At 43.2% G+C, this 19,215-nt stretch overlaps 1 protein-coding gene across 4 annotated transcripts in view; it reads left to right on the forward strand.

Annotated features, from left to right (window-relative positions):
• Positions 1-257: 257 nt before the first annotated feature.
• COBL (cordon-bleu WH2 repeat protein) overlaps positions 258-19,215 on the forward strand; it is a 186,994-nt gene continuing 168,036 nt past the window's right edge. For all 4 annotated transcript variants that reach the window (XM_019540888.1, XM_019540897.1, XM_019540913.1 and 1 more), the window contains exon 1: positions 258-460. In XM_019540888.1, the coding sequence (XP_019396433.1) occupies positions 261-460 (200 nt within the window). In that variant the 5' untranslated portion in view covers positions 258-260. The remainder of the gene's footprint in view (positions 461-19,215) is intronic.

Here is a 19,215-nt window from a genome sequence, read left to right on the forward strand (position 1 = left end):
ATCTCTATTCTTGCAGGTTTTTAAAGCCCAGGTCGACAAAGTCCTGGCTGATCTAGTTGGGAAGGCCCTGATTTGAGCAGGTAGTTGGACTAGATGACCTCCTGAGACCCCTTCCAACACTAATTTCCTGTGATTATATGAAATACATGAGATGCTGCGGTTGCTTAATTATTAAAGTTCCCCACCCTCACCCTCACTCCCGCAGCATGTGTAAAGATGCCCATTAATGTATTACTTGTTTTTATTTCTTAAGGAAGAGAATGAAGTCTCGAGCTCCCCCTCCACCAGGCCAACCTGCCACTGCAAGTAAAATCCACAGTGAACAAAAGCCTCCCACAGATGTGGAAGTCATCCCTGATCAGAACCTGGTAAACATGAAGGAAAATATAATAAATAGGATGGTGGATGTCACAGTCATTTTGCCAACTGGAGAGGAACAGAGGAATACTGTGCAGGGAAGGTAAAGCATCACTGTACCCTTTCATTTTGGCACCTCTCCTTTTCCTACCTTCACCATCAGTCTAGGTTGCACTTTGCATGTGGCGCCCATGCTGGACTTGACCTGTGCACCGGCTCTGGCACGCAGGGATGATATGTCGACCTGATCCAGACCGACCCTGTATCCATAACATAAGGACAGTTCAGTGCAGATGTGGTACATGCTCTGACTGGCCCTGAGTATCATGTCCAGCTCAAGTGCCAAGTCTAACACTGTGAGGGTTTTCCATTCTTTTTAATAAGTGTGCCCCTGGAGGCTGGACGCAGGGGGTGGTATGCAGCTGGACGCAGAGCAGCAGGAGCGTGGTGTCGTGGATGGCAGCAGAGGCTGCTGCATGTGATCTCCCCCTCCCCCTCCCCCTGCTTCCCTGGCATCCAGCTGACTCGTAGGAGGCAGCGGTGCGGGGTGGTGGGTGGCAGCACTCCATTACTGCCCACTAGTGCTTGCTCCCTAGGGCCTTCCCAAGTACCTCCAGGTGACAATCCCTAACTTAATAGAATCAAGCCAAAAACCACAGCAGATTCAAGGAGCTGCAGGATCAAAGGAAGGTAAATCTTATCACTGCTGTGATGTCACAGGTGTAGGACAACATAGAGAAAAGAGATTATAGGAGATATTGGGATCCAAGTACAGAACAAAAGAACAGGACTAGGAAACAGAATGGATTTCGGAAATGAAAATTGCTGTTCATCAAAACCAAAGAGTTTAGATATCTCATCAGCCAATATAGACAACATCTGATCACTGTGCCATAAATTATGATTATCATATAGCATCTCAAACAAAGAGAGCTAGTATTAACTTTGTAATGAAGGAATTCCTTTTCTTCCAAAAACAAAAATTTGTACTACGAAAGAAAATGTAAGAGGGGGGAAAAAACAAGGCTGAGTCTGTTTGTTTATATTTATACCTGAGCCTGCTTTAAGCAAACTTTAGTTTGCTTTTCATGGATGGGTCCTATGCCCATGTGCCAATATCAGAAATAAACCAGAAATCACCAATTGGTGGCGTTAGTGGCCTGTGAAATTTAAGAGTTACTGAAAACTATTACACTATCCCTAGCCAGACTGTTCCCTTTAGGCTAAATGTTTATGGAAGCTGAAGTGGGTGAATTATCCCAGCAAGGGTGTGAAATAGATTATGTTCAATGAGGCATGCAGCACATTGTCATCAGTCTGTGTACAGGATTCCTGTGGGTGGATACAAATATCAGGACACAGAAGGTGAAGCTGGCTCAGGGTTAGCACTGGTCACGTTTGTAAAGATGTGGAGGTTGACTGCAGTTCAGATATTATTATTGTTATTGTTATAGTTATTATTTACATAACATGCAGAAATACTTGATGCATTTATATGAACTGTCTTAAGTCTAAGACATGGGCTGTACGACTTGCAAGAACAGCTATTCTCATTTTGCACTTCTTTCTCAGGCCAACTGTGAATTACAAAGACTTTCAAAAGTCACACTGTAATGGAGAAGGAAGTTCTATGAAGGATATTTAAGTGGGAATCAGTTGTATTTTTACGTAAACTTTTGAGACAGTTTTCTTTAATCAATAGCATGCTCCATCCAGGAAACTTCTGCGTATGTCTTCCTACCTGCTCCCACAGGCACACTCCAAACCCAGAAATACACTGGTGTGGCTGCTTTGGGCTCCTCCCCAGCAGCTGCTTTCAAAACTTTGGTCTCTGGCATGCTGGAAAAGAGTTGCTGGGAATGATCCAGAGCAAGCTCACTGGCACATTTCCAGGTTTGGAGTATGCATGCAGGAACATGCAGAGAATGCTCAGGAATGTGTTGGCAAGAGCACATAGTGCAAGAAGGAGGTAAACCCTGCTCTTCATCACACTGACATAAAACCAGAGTAATTTTAGTGACTGAATGAAAATCACTTGGAAATAACCTGTGTTTCAGCAAGCAGAATATGTTTGTGTGTATTCTGAAAAGTCTTATATTCTGGGGGGTGGGGAATAAGAAAACCCTTACCCATTTTTCAAAATCTGCCAGCGGCAAAGTTAAAAAGATGCAGCTGTTGAAATCAGCATCATGAAAGACAGCAGACGAAAAGTAAAGGGGCTCTGTCTGTTTGAAAACACTGGTCCTACTATAATTGCAAGTAACCTTAGGTAATTATAACTGAACAAAGAGATGGAAAAAAAATCTCTTTTTTTAACAGTTTCTTCTCTTTGCACATCTGACAGCATTTATGCCCAGTTAGATTCAATTTGCCTGTCAGGATTTGTGTTGCTGAATAGATCCTTATAAATATTAACAAGAGACCAGGACAACTCGTATAAGAAATGCTTTGAATGTTATTTTTAAAAAGAAAAAAAGTCAGATCATATTATTTAAAGAATATTGTATCAAAAAGTGGATTATCTTTTTCAGAAATTGGTTTATCAAAGTAATTTAAGTTGATCGTGTTCCTTTAATGCCAAAGATACCAGCAGTTCTTCAAATATCCAAGTTGTTCCACATTTTAGAAATCCATGCTGTAGATTTAAGAACAGAACTGCACTCTTAATTAGCACTGTTCTAATAGTATGAACAAAGAGGTTGTTTTTTTAGAACAATTTATCTCCATGAACTCTAGTATAAAACATACTTTCCTGCTGAAAAACCAGACTTCTCATGCCAAAGTATTCATGGAATACTTCTTTTAAATGACTAATCAGTGCTTGTACTCTTGTATGACAGCTGCAATATGTCCAGACACTAAATGTGTGATTCTTTCATTCTTAAGCTTTCATCAGTTTAGCACAAACTGCTGGCAGGTGAGAAAGAAGAAGGAAATTAAGATATTGAGAGAGAAAATAAATGGAAGAATTTATAAGAGTTATTGCAAATCTAGCCTCTGTCCTGTTGCTTGAAGCAAATGCTTTGAGTCAGTGAAAGTAAGGACAGAATTGGTGTTCCAGTGTTTTAACCTTTAAGAGGATTTATCTAGAGAAAATCCACCGTATTGTTTACTCCTGTTCCAAGCATTTTCTCTAGGTCAGCTGAGTCAATGAAAAAGAGAACAGTCTGCACTTTGCCCCAGGCTAAAATAAAAGCAAAATTGTAAGAGAGGCCAGAGGCTACTGACCCCAGCCCTTGCTAAGATTTCTTCCCTATTGTGCCCCAGCAGTAATCCAGAATGTCTAGTAGGAGATACAGGGTTGTCACTCTGTCAGGCTGCCTGTGTGTAAAGATCACGAAAGCTCATGGAAAGAATTCTCCTTTTAGGGAATGGGATCTGCTTCTTGAGATGGGGATGAAGGGAAGCAACCTACTGATCCTCCTCTTTATGTCTCTCTCTCTCTCACTCTCACTCTCATCCTTCATCCCTCCATCATGTTCTGTTTGCATCTCTCCTTTCCCTGTTCTTCTCCATTTTTCAATGTTTTTCCCCGCACCTTGGCCCTGTCTGTCTTTTCTGTGACTGTCCCATGAATGTACCTGTACACTGTTAGCGCTTAAAGCTGGATCCATCTTCATGATTTAGAGGATGGACTGTGGCGGAGTCTCTTTTCAGTTGCACTAGTGTAAATAAGGAATAACATCCCAAAAGTTAGTAGGATGTTGGTGGGCTTGATTACTACTCAAAATCAGGGTAGATATACAACTTTAGGGTGAGTCCACACATGCAGGCATGTGTGCTTGCAGCAGCTCAAGTAGCAACGGCACAAATTTGTGCTGGAAATTTGTGCCTCAGCACGTGTGCCTGAATATGCACTTCACTGTGGGGCAAATTGTGCCACTTGGGGCAAACTGAACCTGCCCAGCTGTTAGTACCTCTGTCCAGCAGGTAATGCTTAGGGATTGTTAAATCACAAGTAACCCTTAAATGGAGCATGAAATATGAACACAGACACCTCAGTGTCCTAAAATCAAAGTCTAACTGTAGTAATACAAGTATTATATTAGCAGTTTCTATACTCAGAGAGAGAAAAAGCACTTAGTACACCCAATCCCAGATGTTACTTTGCTTCACAGAAAAGACAGCCACTCAGTTCCTGAAACAAATGGTGCTGTCTGGCTGGGACAGTCCAGACAGCTGTTAAAGCTGGATTCAGGATGTCAGTGATGATGACAATGACACACTTAACTTTCTTGTTTCCCACTTTCGTGCTTTTCTTTAACTTGACTCCTTTGATGACTCCTTACTTTTGGATTGGTCTCTCTGCAGTCAGCATATTGTCCATATTTTATCTTGTTAGCATATTCCTTTGTTCAACAGACCCATCACGAGCATAACTCTTAATTTGGCCTTTTTCCGGTGTCTTACTTTGAGCATTGTCCATTGGTCTCCTTTATTCATTAACATCATTTTATCCCTATGGTTCAGTGGGTTAGTGCCCAGTTTAATTAATTTGAGCTAGTAATAAAACTATTACTATGTTTTGTTAGAAAAACTGCTCACAGTGATAGAAAAGGAAAGAAACATCATGCGAGCAACTCAAGGCTATAAGCTGCTTGCAAGAGGCAAGGCCAGCTGATATTGCTAACACCAGCAAAATTAAAAGTTCAGATAACAATGAGGCTATACAGAACTTTAGGCTGAATATAAAAGAAAACCTTTAAACAATACTATAATTCACCACTCTATAAACAGGTGCAACTTTAAAGCATAAAATATGACAAGCTACTGTAACAGCTCTTCCTGGATCTTCAGCCAGGGGGAGCTAGAAGCTGGGGCCAGCTCCTGTGCTGGCCCCAGAAATATAAAAACCTCAACTGGTGAGCAGCTCAGGGCTACTTGCCCTCAGCAGCTGCTAAGGCCCTGCCAGTTGGTATCTGGGGACATTAGCTGCTTGTGCCAGCTGGACTGCTGAAGCAACAGTTACCTAAAGTGGCTCTAACTACTTCAGCAGTTGGACAGTGGGGGCTGCTGCCTGGCTGTGGCCTGCTGCTACCCGCATCAGCACCTGTACCCTTGGGCCTGCGGCCCTGTGGTTCATGCCTGCCAGACCCAGATGGCAACCACATGGCCACCTGGGCTCTGGTACAGGCACTGCAGCAGAGCTGCCTGCACCTTTGGGCCAACTACCAATGGGCCCTGGCTGCACAGATGGCCTTCGGGCAGCCCTACTGTCATATCTTCTGGTGGCCCTGCTCTGCCATCTGGGCAGCTATCGCCCGGAATATGTGCTTGTTGTGGTGGCCTGCCTTGACCTGTCAAAGCATGTCTTCCTGGTCCCAAACGGCCAAGAGGTCAACCACCTCACCTACCCTCCAGCTGGGCCTACATTACTGCCCTTGGGCAGACTCCTCTGCCCAGGCCCTGCCACTTACCTCACCAGCAGGTAACCAGGTGTTCCTTGTTTAAAAATTACATGCCCTGCACCACTTTCTTCTGCCTTGTTTTCTTTTGATACCAGGATTTCCAGGTATCAAACTTAGAGTCTGTGCTGCATATTTGCAGTGCAGGGAACATTTGTTTGTTTATGGTGTGCCTCCTGCGGCATCTCAAGTTGCTTTGAGATGCCGCAGTAGGCACATGTGTGCTCGTGTGGATGTGGCCTTATAGGATAACTAACTAAGAGAGAGAGCGTACGAGCACAAGCTTTCATGGGCTGAAGCTCAGTTAATCAGATGCTGACTGCTTACTGTCATGCTCCGTGTGACCACTTATCCACTAAAATGTTCCCACACTAACTTGGTAGAATATGTCACTCACCCTGCACAGGAGTAAATGACTGATGAAAGTGCTAGGAAGTGGAGACTCAAATCTGTTGTATCCAACCAGAACCCTTCAAGCTGGGACAATAGAGCATCACTAGGATAGGGGCATGGACTTAGGGTATATAACAAAGATCTGACACTCCTCTGCCTGTTGATGTGTGCTGATAAATTAAGAGATTGCTGGTATACAAGCAGCTAGGAAAGGTACCCAAACATAGTCTATCTCATTTCACCTGGCTGGAAAAATGCATCTAGTGAGATTGCTATTCCTATGGTCAAAATCAGGTAGTGAAGTTGGCAAACTAGAATGTCTGCACCCCGATGGACAATGCTAACAGTGACTGACCTAAGCACTTGTGGCCAAAGAGCTTGCACAATTTTTTGATATTGACATTGCTTCACTTGGGAGACCAGCCATACAGAAGAAGGGCAGCTCACAGAGCGCGGTGGTGACTACACCTTTTTCTTGGAAAGGAAAAGCTTAAAAAAACAGACACATCTACAGTGTTGGTTTTTGCCTCCAGACCAAGATTGTTACTTGGATGCCACAATGTCCAGCTGGCATCAGTGAGCATTTCATGACCCTTTGTCTTCAAATGACCAGCAGACAACATGTAACAGTGATTGGTGTATATGCCCCAATCCTTCAAGCAGATGGTGAAACAAAAGAAGAATTCTAAACTCAATCAAGTCTTGTCATCTGTCCCCAAAGAATATAAGGAAATTCTTGGCGATTTCAATGATAGAGTGGACTGGACTCTCAGCTATGGAAGGGGACACTTGGAAAGGAAGGGATGGGAAAAGTAAACTCAAATGGAATTTGTTTCCTAAGCATGTGTTCAGAACATGATTTCATCATCACAAACTCCCTATTCCATCAAAGCGAGAAGTGGAAGACATCATGGATGCATCTCCACTCAAAACACTTGTACCTGATTGACGACATCATCGTGCTTGCCTAGGACCATCACAACCTCTGTATTACCAAAGGTATGACCAGCTCAGAATGACTACTGAATGGATCTAGGCAGATTTTTTGGTTGAATCTGATATCTTTTATTAAACCAGCTTAAATAGTTGGAAAACAATTTTTAAGCAAGCTTTTGGGTTCAAAAATATTGTTTTTCAACTATTTAAGTTAGTCTAATAAAAGATATCAGATTCGCCCAAAGAACCTTGTCTGCCTATGTCCTTAGACCAACATGGCTACAGCCTACACTACTGAATGAATCATTTTTTGATGCATTCTATCATGTCCATTTGCATCATTCCAAAATGATGTAAACAAGCAACCAAGGAAGAGCTTCAATATTACGTGCTTGGAAGACCCTGCTAAAAGTGATCATTTCCAGCAGTGCCTCACTCAGAAATTCTCCAATATCCCTGATGATCATGACAAACATTGATCACTGGGAGAGACTTAAGAAAGGCATCCATTAGGTGCATAAAGAATCTTTAGACTTCTCCGCAAAGAAAAATCAGGACAAGTTTGATGAGTATGATAGGGAAATTCAAGTTCTTAATGACAGAAAGAGGAAAGCCTTTAAAGCTTGGAAGAATGACATCAATTCCAAACAGAAGCAAAATGCTGATCGCATTAAAACCAAGACCCAAAGGAAAATTCAAAAGCAAAATTACAAGTGGTAGAGGATTAAACAAAAGAGATTCAAATGTTTGCTGACAGCCATGATGTGTAGTTTCTTCAGTGCAAGCAAAGGTATCTACGGGCTAGGCACACAAGGGCCATCCTTCTGAGGTTCAAGGATGGAACAACACTCTTTAAAGACAGCTCCATCATCAACACACAGTGGAAGGCTTACTTTCAGGAGCTCTTCAACTGGGATTCTGATATTGAAAACAATAATAACAAAGCAATTCCACAACACCCCATTAAGGACTACTTTTCAGATCCATTAATTTATCAAGAGACCTTGAAAGCCATTAAACAGATGAGCAACAATGCATGTGGTCCTGATAGAATACCAACTGAAATGTATAACCAAGGTAGAAAAAAAGCTCTCACATCCACTACATGTCATTATTATGAAAATCTGAACACATGAACAGGTTCTCATTGACTTGAGAGATGCCACACTTATTACCATATTCAAGAGAGGAGATAGGAGATATATTGGTTTGCAGAAAATACTGTGGTATTGCACTCCTGTTTAGAGTCAGGAAGTCCTCATCCACATTCTCTTCAATAAACTCACTTTCCTCATGGAGGAGATTGTACCTGAGTCCTAGTGTGGTTTCAAACCACTTACAGGTGCAATAGATGTAATCATTGTTGCTAGACAGCAGCAGAAGTGCCACAAGCAACACCAAGATCTTCACACGGTCTTCATTGCCCTAGGACCTATGATTTAATCAACATTGATTGAAGATCCTGATGAGATTTGGATACCTGCTAAAATCAGTGACTATCATCAGACTTCTTCACAATAACACGACAGCAACCATTCTAAACAATGGCTGGAAAAAGGACCCCTTCACTATTAGAACTGGAGTCGAGCCAGATTGCACAAATACTCTTTTATGTCTATATTGTAGCTATTCCATATCTCACTGTTGATAAACCTTCATCTGGAGTCAGTACCCAGTATTTCTGGGCTGGACATTAGGCTTGTGCAGATAGGGAAGTAAACGATTCAGATTCGGCCAATTTGGAGGACAGTGATTCGATTAGGAGACTTGGATCACTGTCCTGAATTGATTTGGCCGAATCAGCTTCAGAAGATTAGGCACTGATTCGGAGAGATTCAGTGATTTGGAACGGTTTGGGAGACCTATGGGAGAAGCCCCCATAGCTGTCCTGCCTGGCACCATCTCCTACCCAGCCCCAGCCTCCCAGCACTTCAAAAAAAATAAAAATAAAAAAAAAGGCCACACATACTGGCTGTAGAAGCAGTGATCAGGGCCACAGTGCAGGGCAGTGAGGATCGCCCCCTGCCTGGCATCCACTTGGCAGCTGCCCCTTGGCACAGGTGCAGCATGGCTTGGTACAATGCTGCACACTGCCTGGGAGCTGGGGCTGAGTGCTGCCAGGCTCCGGCTGACACATGTAGCCACCCTAGCTCCTTGGGGAATTGAACCGGTACAATTCCCCACGCCCCAGTTCTATTTTCTCCCAGTTTGATTCCTCAGCTCCTTGTCTGACTTCCCAGCCACTGGTTCAATTCCCCAACCCCCAGTTTAATTTGCCTGGGAGCTGGGGAAACTCCACATGTCAGCCAGAGCCCAGCAGCACTGAGCCTCAGTGGCCTCAGCTCCTAGGCAGTGTGCGGTGCCCTGCTGAGCCACGCTGCACCCGGGCCATGGGGTAACTGCCATGCAGGTGCCAAGTGGGGGGGCCATGCTTGCTGTCCCCCACTGCTCTGCACTGTGTGGAGGGAGTTCTGCTACAAGCCCTCAGGCCCTGATCCCCACTGCCAGAGCCAGTGAGTGTGGGGCTTTTTCTTTTTTTTTTTTTTAAAGTGCTGGGAGGCTGGGCAGGGCAGTCATAGGGGCTTCTCCCAGAGCTCCAATTGTGCCTGCCTCTACCCCAGCAGGGGGAGCCACAGGGGTTTTGCCCTACCATTTGCCCAGCTGGTGCAGAGGGCTATGATGCAGGTGTGGCTCGCAGGGCATATCCCCCACTGCCACACCAGCATCAGCACTGGGAACGGGGGCTCTGCCCTGCTGGGGTGCAGAGGCATGGGATGCAGGCGTGGCAGTGCTGGGTGTGGGGGCTATGCCCTGCTGCCACTTGCCCCTTTCCGCCCAGAGAAAGCCAGACCCGCATCCTGCCCTGCCCACCTGCCCTGGCTGGGCAAGCAGCAGCAGGGCAGAGCCTCTGCTCCCAGCACTGCCTCATTCTGCACCCCCCTGCCCCTTCCCCAAGTAACATGGCCCCCTGCCCCAGCTGGGCAGCTTGTCCCAGCCCCAATCCCTCCCTTCCCCACACCCCTTCCCTCTTCTCTCCCCCAACCCCAAGAGACTTACCAGCTGGAGGCAGCTGCCAGCTACCTGTTTGGTATATGGCCAAATCTCTGAATTGGCTGAATCTTTTTCCAAAGCTTTCTGAATCGATTCAGATGCTTCAAATCGATTTGGAGCTTTTACTTGATCTCCCTGTTCGATTCAGATTCGGAGATTTGGGCCCCAAATCAAGCCAAATATCTTCCAAATCGAATCAGCTGCCAAAGCTTCACACAGCCCTACTGGACATGGCATGGACAGGAATCTCTTTAGCATCAACTGGATAGATTCCAGATCCAAGATAACCAATACTTCTATTGCTTATCTTCAGTATGCTGGTGATTGTCATGTGTGCACACTCAGTTGAAGAGCTCCTGGTCACTCTTTGACTGCTTCGGTAAAGTGTATGAAATTATTGGACTTCTTGTCAGCCTTACAAAATACAAGATCCTTTACCAGTACACTCCAAATCAACCAGCTGCTCCACTTGTTACAGTTAGTGGGCATGCCTTGTAGATTGTTGAGCATTTCCCCTACCTGGGTAGCCACCTTTTCCAACATGTTAACCTAGACAATGGTATTCAATCCCAATGCTGCCTTTGGACATCTCCAAAATCACGTTTTGATAATCATGACATCAGGACTCAAACCCAAATTTTTGTCTAACAGGCTGCTGTCATCCCTACCTGGCTGTATGGGTGTAAAATTTGGACAATGTATCAGAAACACCTGAAGGCTTTGGAATGTTACCATCGGCAATGTCTTCAGAAAATCTTCCATATTAATTGGAAGGACAGAAGAATGAATGGCAGCATTCTTGCTCCAGCAAACACCACCAGCATTGAAACCATGTTTATACAACACCAGCTTCTTTAGACAGGACATGTTATAAGGATGCCTGACAACCAGCTACCAAAATATGTCCTATACTCCTAACTCACCAATGGTTACTACTCTAGAGTTACACAAAATAAGAGGTTCAAAGATACCTTGCAGGTCAATATGAAGAAATGCGATATTAACATCAATACCTGGGAGACTTGAGCACTGAATCATCCCTAATAGTGTCATGGTATTGTGTGACAAGATACTGATCTTTTTGAGCAAACTCACCTTTCTCTGGAGGTAGATAAACAAGCGAGAAATATTTGACGTGTCTGCAGTTAAACGTGTAGATCTTAGAATGTTCTCCTTATTCATCTCTGGATTCACTGTTTACTTCGCTATTTACTGGAAAACTGTTATCCTCTTATTAAGGGGCTGCCAACACCAAAGACAGTATGCATCAGCTTTCCTAGCATGCCTAGTGTATTTTCCTGCATAATTTCTGAGAATAAACCCATCAGTAATTATTCTTGCCTTGGTTCATTCAATATAAAATTCAGTTATACCTTCTTTAAACTTTTGCAACATGTTACTTCTGGGGCTGTGAAAGGTTTGGGTAGAAATTCCCTAGTTGATTTATTACACAGTTCTGAGAAGTGAGAACTTTGTATCCTCTTATCAATTATAGGCAACCCTCACCATTCATGGGGCATATGTTCTCGTATCCCCCGCAGATGGCGAATAAGTCACTGTGTTCATGAATGCAGCGCCCCTGGCAGCTGGGGGTGGAGGCATGGCTCCAGTGGTGACAGCAGGAGCACAGTGGCAGCAAGTGCGAAGCTCCCATTTCTGTAAGTGTATAAAGCGTGTTCAAAATGCAGGATTGGCATTCACAAATATTTGAAACCACAAATGCTGAACCCGCGAATAGCAAGGGTTTTCTGTAATAATTTATGGAAAATACTTCCAAGAATTTGTGCTTGCACTTCAAATTTTCATAAAAGGTAGATTAATGCAAAGCCATTTTCTTACTGGAGACAAACACCTTATTTCTTTTTGTAAATGCATTTAGTTTTCTGCCTTTTCACATATCCTATTTTTAAATCCCTGCTTCTTACTACATCTTTTTTGACCAAGGTTATTTGTAATTTAAATTGCATCTACTTTAGTTTCCTGCAAAGAGAGTGTTCATGTGTAGCAATCAAAGAGTATAGTACAAGAACTTTATTTATTTATTACCTAAACAAAAATAAGAAATAAAGGTTGGCAAGAAACACGATTCCTTTTTGCACACTGAGGCAAAATTGTGAATTTTTAAGAGAGACACCACAAAGCAGCCCTGTAATTAAGATAGCTGTCTTGAAAGTGAGAGATGCAGGTTCAAATCCTTGCTCTTCCCAATTTACACTGGGAACTCGTATTTCTATTTCCCAGGCGGCTGGTAAATATCATGTATTCGAGGATATTGTCTATTCTGGTCTGAGTCACTTTCACTCTTTCAAGTTAGAATTGTTTTACTTTGCATAAGTAATCAAATATTCCTGCTGGGTACTGAATGGTTGTCTTTCTGTCTGGCCAGAACCTTGTATGAAACATTTGTGGAAATCACTGTGTCCCAAAAGGAAGTTAGATATTGTTGGACTACCATCATATAGGCAAAATTCCCAGGTAGTCCTAATAATAGAAGGTAGCTCATGGCAAAAATTGGCCATTTTATGAGGGGATCATAATACCTGGGGATAAATCCATTTCTGTCCTCTGCAGAGAAATTTCTGAGTGTTGCATGTTTCCTGGCATCTTGAATTAACAGTATGGTACAGAGTTGCTTTTTTTTTTTTTTGGCTTGGCCCCCGTTTGTTCTCTGCTCTTCCCAGTGTTGACATATTTCTTATTCTTCTCAGGAAATCTACTGTATACACTAAAGGCAGATTTTATCCCAGTGACAGCATTTAGCTTATGTGCCAGCTCTGTGTTTGTCACTACTGGAGATTCTCCAGTTATTTTGCATTTTGTTAGCTGCAGCTTGTGGATTCATCATACTAGAGATCACTTGTAATATTGGCATGTGTCGTAGGAAGTAGGCTGGAATTTTATTTAAGGGAAACGTTCATTGAACAAACTGACTATAGAAACCAAAATCCACCTACAGATGAGACAGCTGTAAGAGAGAAAAGGAAAGAATATGTAATTTTGTTACTCTAAGCAGAGAGATGAGACAACGGCCAAAATTATTATTACCATATTTACCCAAACCCAAGACAACACCAAATTTAAGATGACCCCCCAATTATTAGATTCTAGACATGAAAAAGTGTAAGTTTGTTTTAATTTTCTATGTATTTTCTAGTTATTGGAGGGTCCTCTTAAATTCATTCCCCTCACCACTGCCACAGGGAAAGTAGTGGCAGGGAAAGCAGTGACTGGAGAGCAGGCAACCTGCTCTATGCCCCTTGTGCCCTTGCTCCACATGTACCCCCATGCTTGCCCCTGCATTGCCTGTTTGACCCAGTGCCTTCCCCTCCTCCCGCTTGTCTGTCTCTAGTGTCCTTTCCTTCTCCCCACCACTTACCTTTGCAGCTGCTTTGGCTCTGTCTCTGCTGTGTGCATGGAGTACTTGGCCATGCCAAGCAGTAGCAGTGGCCTGTCCTTGAATCTAAGATGAGCGTTTCTTCCCTCCTCTACTCCCCCACCCCCTAGGTTATGTGGGGGTCGTTTTAGATTTGAGTAAATGTTGTACTTACACTTCGCAGAGTAAGGCAGGCATTATGCACATGACGCATAACAGACCCAAAGAATTTTCATAAAAGTTCCTGGCCAAAAAAATTTGCCAGCTAAAGGTCTACACTTATATTGAGAACTACACAAGGCAAAACCTTTTTGTTGCAGGTTCCTTGATTTCAGCGGAGTTCTAAACAGCCTAGGGGTCTACTCACACAGTTCTTAATGCAGGATCTATACATAATATAAATTGGTGCCACTTACATGGATAAAACAGAATGAGAACCACTTCTAAAGAGAATAAATGGGGTATTTTTGTGATTGGTGAGGTACTAGTTCAGGCTTATAAAACATGGAAGGGTTTCTAGTAACAAATGTTTAAAAATTAAAATGGGTACTAGCTGCTGAATACAGAAGCGGTTTAAAAAAATGCAAGAAACTAAACTGAATGAATTAAAAATAACAAGGATTAAAGTAAAAAATAGCAAATAGGAAGCAGATTTAGTTATAGGAGCAGTTACTCGGGGCCTCAGTGTGTGAGGAATGAAAGGACTGTGAAGACGTAGAGTGGTAAAAGGCAGTGGGCAAAACAGACACAAGTGAGGAAATAGCCAAAAGACATTTTTGATGTATTGTTTACACTGTCCTCTCCCCTTCTAAATAAATAGCGCGTATTTGGTTTGTAAGTTTTTTTAGGGTAAACCTCTTTTTCTTTTCTTTTCTTTTTTCTGTCAAGGGTCTACCATGCCTTGAAGGACTGTGTGAAAAAAGCAATAATAATAATACTACGCGTTGTTTTTCTTCCATTCTCAAAACAGTATTGTACAGGGATATTTCAGTTTTACTAGAGTTCTGTAGGCTGAAATGACACTGTATACACAAAACCCTCCCAGCTGTAGACTCTCAGTTGTCTTTAATGTCAATAGATCAGAACCTGACAGGGTATTTGAAATTGTTTAGGGCAAAATTCTGTTCTCTGTGCTGAATAGCGGATCATCCATATTTTGTTATCTCAGCAGCGGGTTGATCATATAGGAATGAAGAGGAATAGAACAGTGAAAGTCAGAGTAGAAAAGAGAACTTAGCCCTGCATGATCTTGTAGTAGTCCTGCATATTTAAACTGAATGCTGTTTGCCATTCTGGTTGAGATAAGGCAAGCCACGTCCTGGACAGCTCTGTTGTTTACTCTGTCTTCAATTATAAATGTCTGCTCTGAGATTTACTGTGACACACAAGTGATCAGGAATGTATTCTGTACCTAAACAGGATGCCAGCCTACCAAGTATTGCTGACACAGCATCCCCTCTTCTTTACTTTGCAGAGTTGGTTTTAAATATCATACTGTTTAATAATACAACAGCAAGATTGAGCCAGATTACTGTCCCTTGCTAAAAATAGTTGTTTGGGCAGTCTGGTCTGAACCTTAACAAAGCTTCGTCTTGTAGATCCTGGGTTCTTTGGGACTATAGACATTACAGATCTATGGAAAGTACAGGGAATGGACTTTGTTAGTGTTCTATTAACCCTAATTCCTCCAAATTCTGGTTTGGACAATTAAAGGACACACATCCTCATTGGAAGGTTAATGGCAAGAGGTCACTGCAGGAGATAGCATAAAGGAGGCTTACTGGAGCTTGAACAGTTCTGTGTCTGGACTGTAAAATCAGATTTCTGCTTTCCCTCATTTCCTGAGCAAGTCAGAAGGAAGCAATACTAGTTAACTTTTACAGTAGTTATTTTCTCATCAATCTGTCACCCTCAGTCTGTTTCTTTTTAACTTACTTTTCACCTACTGAGCCATCCTTGGGCTTGTTTTGCTAATCTATTCTATCTTGTTTCTCTATATTCTACAGCTGTCTACTTTTTGATTTGCCTACAACAGTTGTTTAAATTGCCTCTGCTAGTTTCACTTGCAGCTAATGGTCCATTCAAAAAATAGCATCAGTTAAGTCAAGGCAGCTTACAGGCCTACAGTGGTAACCCCTCCCCCCACCCCAAGCTCAGCACTGCTCAGTAGGTGTGGGTACTCCAGATATCTCTCCACAAAGGATGTGTGCTATTTAGCACCCCTCATGTCCCCTGCACCAGATGAGTGGGACCGGGTGTTCTTGTCGTGAGTCCTGGGATCTTCCAAACATTTATATGTAGATGAGGCACAGGTCAGCCTATCTCATGGGGGCCAGGGTAACACTTATCATATGTGACAGGCTGAAAGAGGGGACAACAGAGGGATTCTGGATAAGCTGTTTTGGGTCCCATTCAGTGATCTTTGCCAAACGTGTAAGGCTGGTGAAAAAACAGGAATCACTGGAAATGGTAAAGAAAGATACACTTCATGCATGGGAATCAAGTGGAAGCCAAAATATATTCAATATAGTGGCTCACTATTACTTGGAAAAGAGTCAGTGTTGAGGGGAACTGAGCACAAGGGCACTACTGTATGTCTTATTCAGACGGGGTGCACTAGTCTGTTCTTGTGGTAGGTTTCTGTCAGCATATCAAATGTAGCATTTTTGGCACTAAAGGGAAGGGGTCAGGGCTAGCTCTGGTATTGAAGGTTCCTATCAGCATATTTGCCACATATGGGCCATATGTTTTATAGTCATCCTGAGTGTTGGCTGCATTTAATCAGCTTCATAGTTGGTTTCCATGTCTGAGCACATGCTGCTTTTGGCAGTGGTTTAATGACAGACAGTACATTTAGTGAGGTATCCTTGTATGCAGATGTAAGATTCGGGGCTTTTTTCCTCATGTTGATTGCGGAGAAAATACTCATCTTATATTTGAGTAAATATGGTGATCATTTTGATTGGTGCGTGGTGGCTCCACTCAGAAGAGTGAGTTTTGGATATGGAACCTACTTATATTAAAAAAAAAATGTTGCTACTCCTTTTTTTCTGTGGAAGAACACTGTCAATTACAAGGTGTGTTTCCAGTGGTACTGAAATTCTGTTTATGGTGAAGTCCTGTGAAAAACATAACTTTAATACAAAAGGTCTCCAGTCTGTGGAACATGAGCTCTTAGCTTTCTGAAAGGCACTGCCTGGGAAGATGGACAGTTTATTTTTCTTCAGTTTTGCTTTTCTTCTGCAGCTGTTTTAAGGAAATGTTTCAAGGTTTCACTTCAACAGTGGGATAAAACTTTTTTTAAGTTGTTTTAGTAGTTTCCTTTTATCCTTTAATCTGAAGACTTCAAAATGATATAGTTGAAGCTTGGGGATATTTTCCATGGTAGGCTGGAGTATTCAGAGTGAAATAGGCTTGGTCATTGCAGATTTCATTTGAAGTATTGTGTTTTGTTCTTGCCTTCATGTAACCCACAGTTAATGAGAAAATAACTCAGATATTTTTTTGTCTGCTGGATCAGAGTTCATCTCAAATGGAAGACCATAATTTACTTTTTTCACATCACTGACATGGAGTTTACAATTTTGTTGCAGCTGTGAGCACTCCTAGAAACCTGATGTTGAATGTAGTTCACTGTTTCAGAGAGAGAGGTGCAGCACCAGCAGAAGTTATACGAAACACTTGCAAAAAATGATGTACTATAAAATGCTTTCTATGAAATAGCCCACGAGTCATAAGCCAAATTTAAATGAACTATCTGATATTACACATTACAGAAATATGTTGTCATTCTATTTCAAGAAATAATGACTGGTATAGAAATTATAAGAACATATCAAGGACTGAGGTTCTATCAGATTTTTTTCTCCTCTGAAACGATTGCAAGAATACATAGAAAATAACTTAACATATATGGGCATGTGTAGATGAAATGGGGGCCCTAAATTGAAGTGGTGGGCTTTTAAAAACTGCTTCAATTTAGGGCCAATTAAACCCCCATGTTGTACACATGCCCAAAACTTGTTGGCGGCAGAGGGGGAGGGCAAGCTGCTGGCAGCTGGAGCAGTCCTGGGTTCTGGGGAGAGGGGGATGCTGGTGGTTCCCTCTGCAGCAGTGGGACCCCCCCACTACGAGGCACCCACCCGCAGGCACCCAGCTTGGGTGGTCCCAGGGGGCACTGCAGCCGCGGAGGGAAGCACCAGGCCCCCACAGCTCGGGCAGGCAGGCAGGCTCCTGGGGAAAAAGAAAAAGATCAGGCTTCCCACTTTTTTTTTTTCCTGTCTTGGGCAGAGCCTGCCTTCCCAGGCTGCTGCCAGGCTGCCTGCAGGGCTTCCTGCAGAGCTCCTGAGCTCTGCGGCTGTTAGAACATCAAACTAAAACCCGAAGTCATTTAAGGCGCATTATGGTGCTAAATTTACTACAGTGGCTGTAATTGAAGTGCAATATGCTGTCAAGTCGTGCAAACACCAACACCATTAAAGCAGTGCAAAAACATTTAACCCACTTTATAATGTCTTGCATACATGTCCCTCATTGCATCTACACACAGCCTATGGTTTTTATTTGAAAAGAGGTCTCTTTAACTCTGTCTCTAAACAGATAGGCAAACTGGGATTTGTATCCATATGGATGGATGACCAGACCTCACCTATCTTGTCCACTACTGCACAGTGTGATCCATTATATACATATGTACAGTGAAGCCTACATGCATGTGCATGTGTTTGAGGACTAAAGAAATACAAAGAACCAGCTCCTCCAACAAAGAAGCCAAGAAGCATCCTGAGGACCTTCTGTTAGAGACCTTGAAGCTCTGAGGAGTCCCTGTGCATTTCCAGATGTCAACCTGGGGGATCCCCAAGTGTCAGCTTGGGAGATTTGAAATCAGTGATCATATCTAACAGAGAAACACCGCGATGGGGAGGGTAATACAAGACCTGCTACTCCAGCAAGGGAGCTTGCATACAAACTTGCATAATATACCTCCTCTGCTCGGGCCTGTAGGGTGGCTGTCAGGAAAGCTAAGGCAGACATAGACTTATGTCCAAGCATCCAAGATCAAAGATAATAAAAAGTAATTTTTCAAATATATAGGAAGGATGAACAAAGCACCGGGAAATGTGGGGCCCCTGGAAGATCCTCTGGGCGATCTGGTGGTTGCGCCAGAGGAGAAAGTGGACCTCTTTAACCAATTCTTCACCTCCGTTTTCTTGTGAAGTGACCGGGACTCCCCCACCGTGATGCAAGGCGGACTCGAGGGGAACGCCTCCAGACCTCAGGTTGGGGAGGACCAGGCTAGAGAGCTTCTGGAGGGGCTGGATGTGTTCAAATCAGCGGGTCCAGATGCTGGGCCACCCCAGGGTGTTGAGGGAGCTAGCAGGAGTTATTGCAAGGCCCTTGGGATGGCTTTATGAGCACTCATGGTGCTTGGGCCAGGGGCCAGATGATTGGAAGATAGCCAATGTGGTCCCCGTCTTTAAAAAAGGGAGGAGGGAGGACCTGGGCAACTATAGACCCGTTAGTCTTACTTCAGTCCTAAGGAAACTCTTTGAGAAGATCCTCAAGGAGCACATCTGCGATGGGTCGGCTTCAGGGATGATGCTTAAGGGCAACCAGCATGGTTTCATTAGGGGCAGGTCATGTCAGACCAACCTAATTGCCTTTTATGATCAGGTCACAAAAGCATTGGATGCAGGTGTC

The sequence above is a fragment of the Crocodylus porosus genome, unplaced genomic scaffold (genome assembly GCF_001723895.1).
Source record: "Crocodylus porosus isolate Cpor-Errol unplaced genomic scaffold, CroPor_comp1, whole genome shotgun sequence".
NCBI classification, from domain to species: domain Eukaryota; kingdom Metazoa; phylum Chordata; order Crocodylia; family Crocodylidae; genus Crocodylus; species Crocodylus porosus.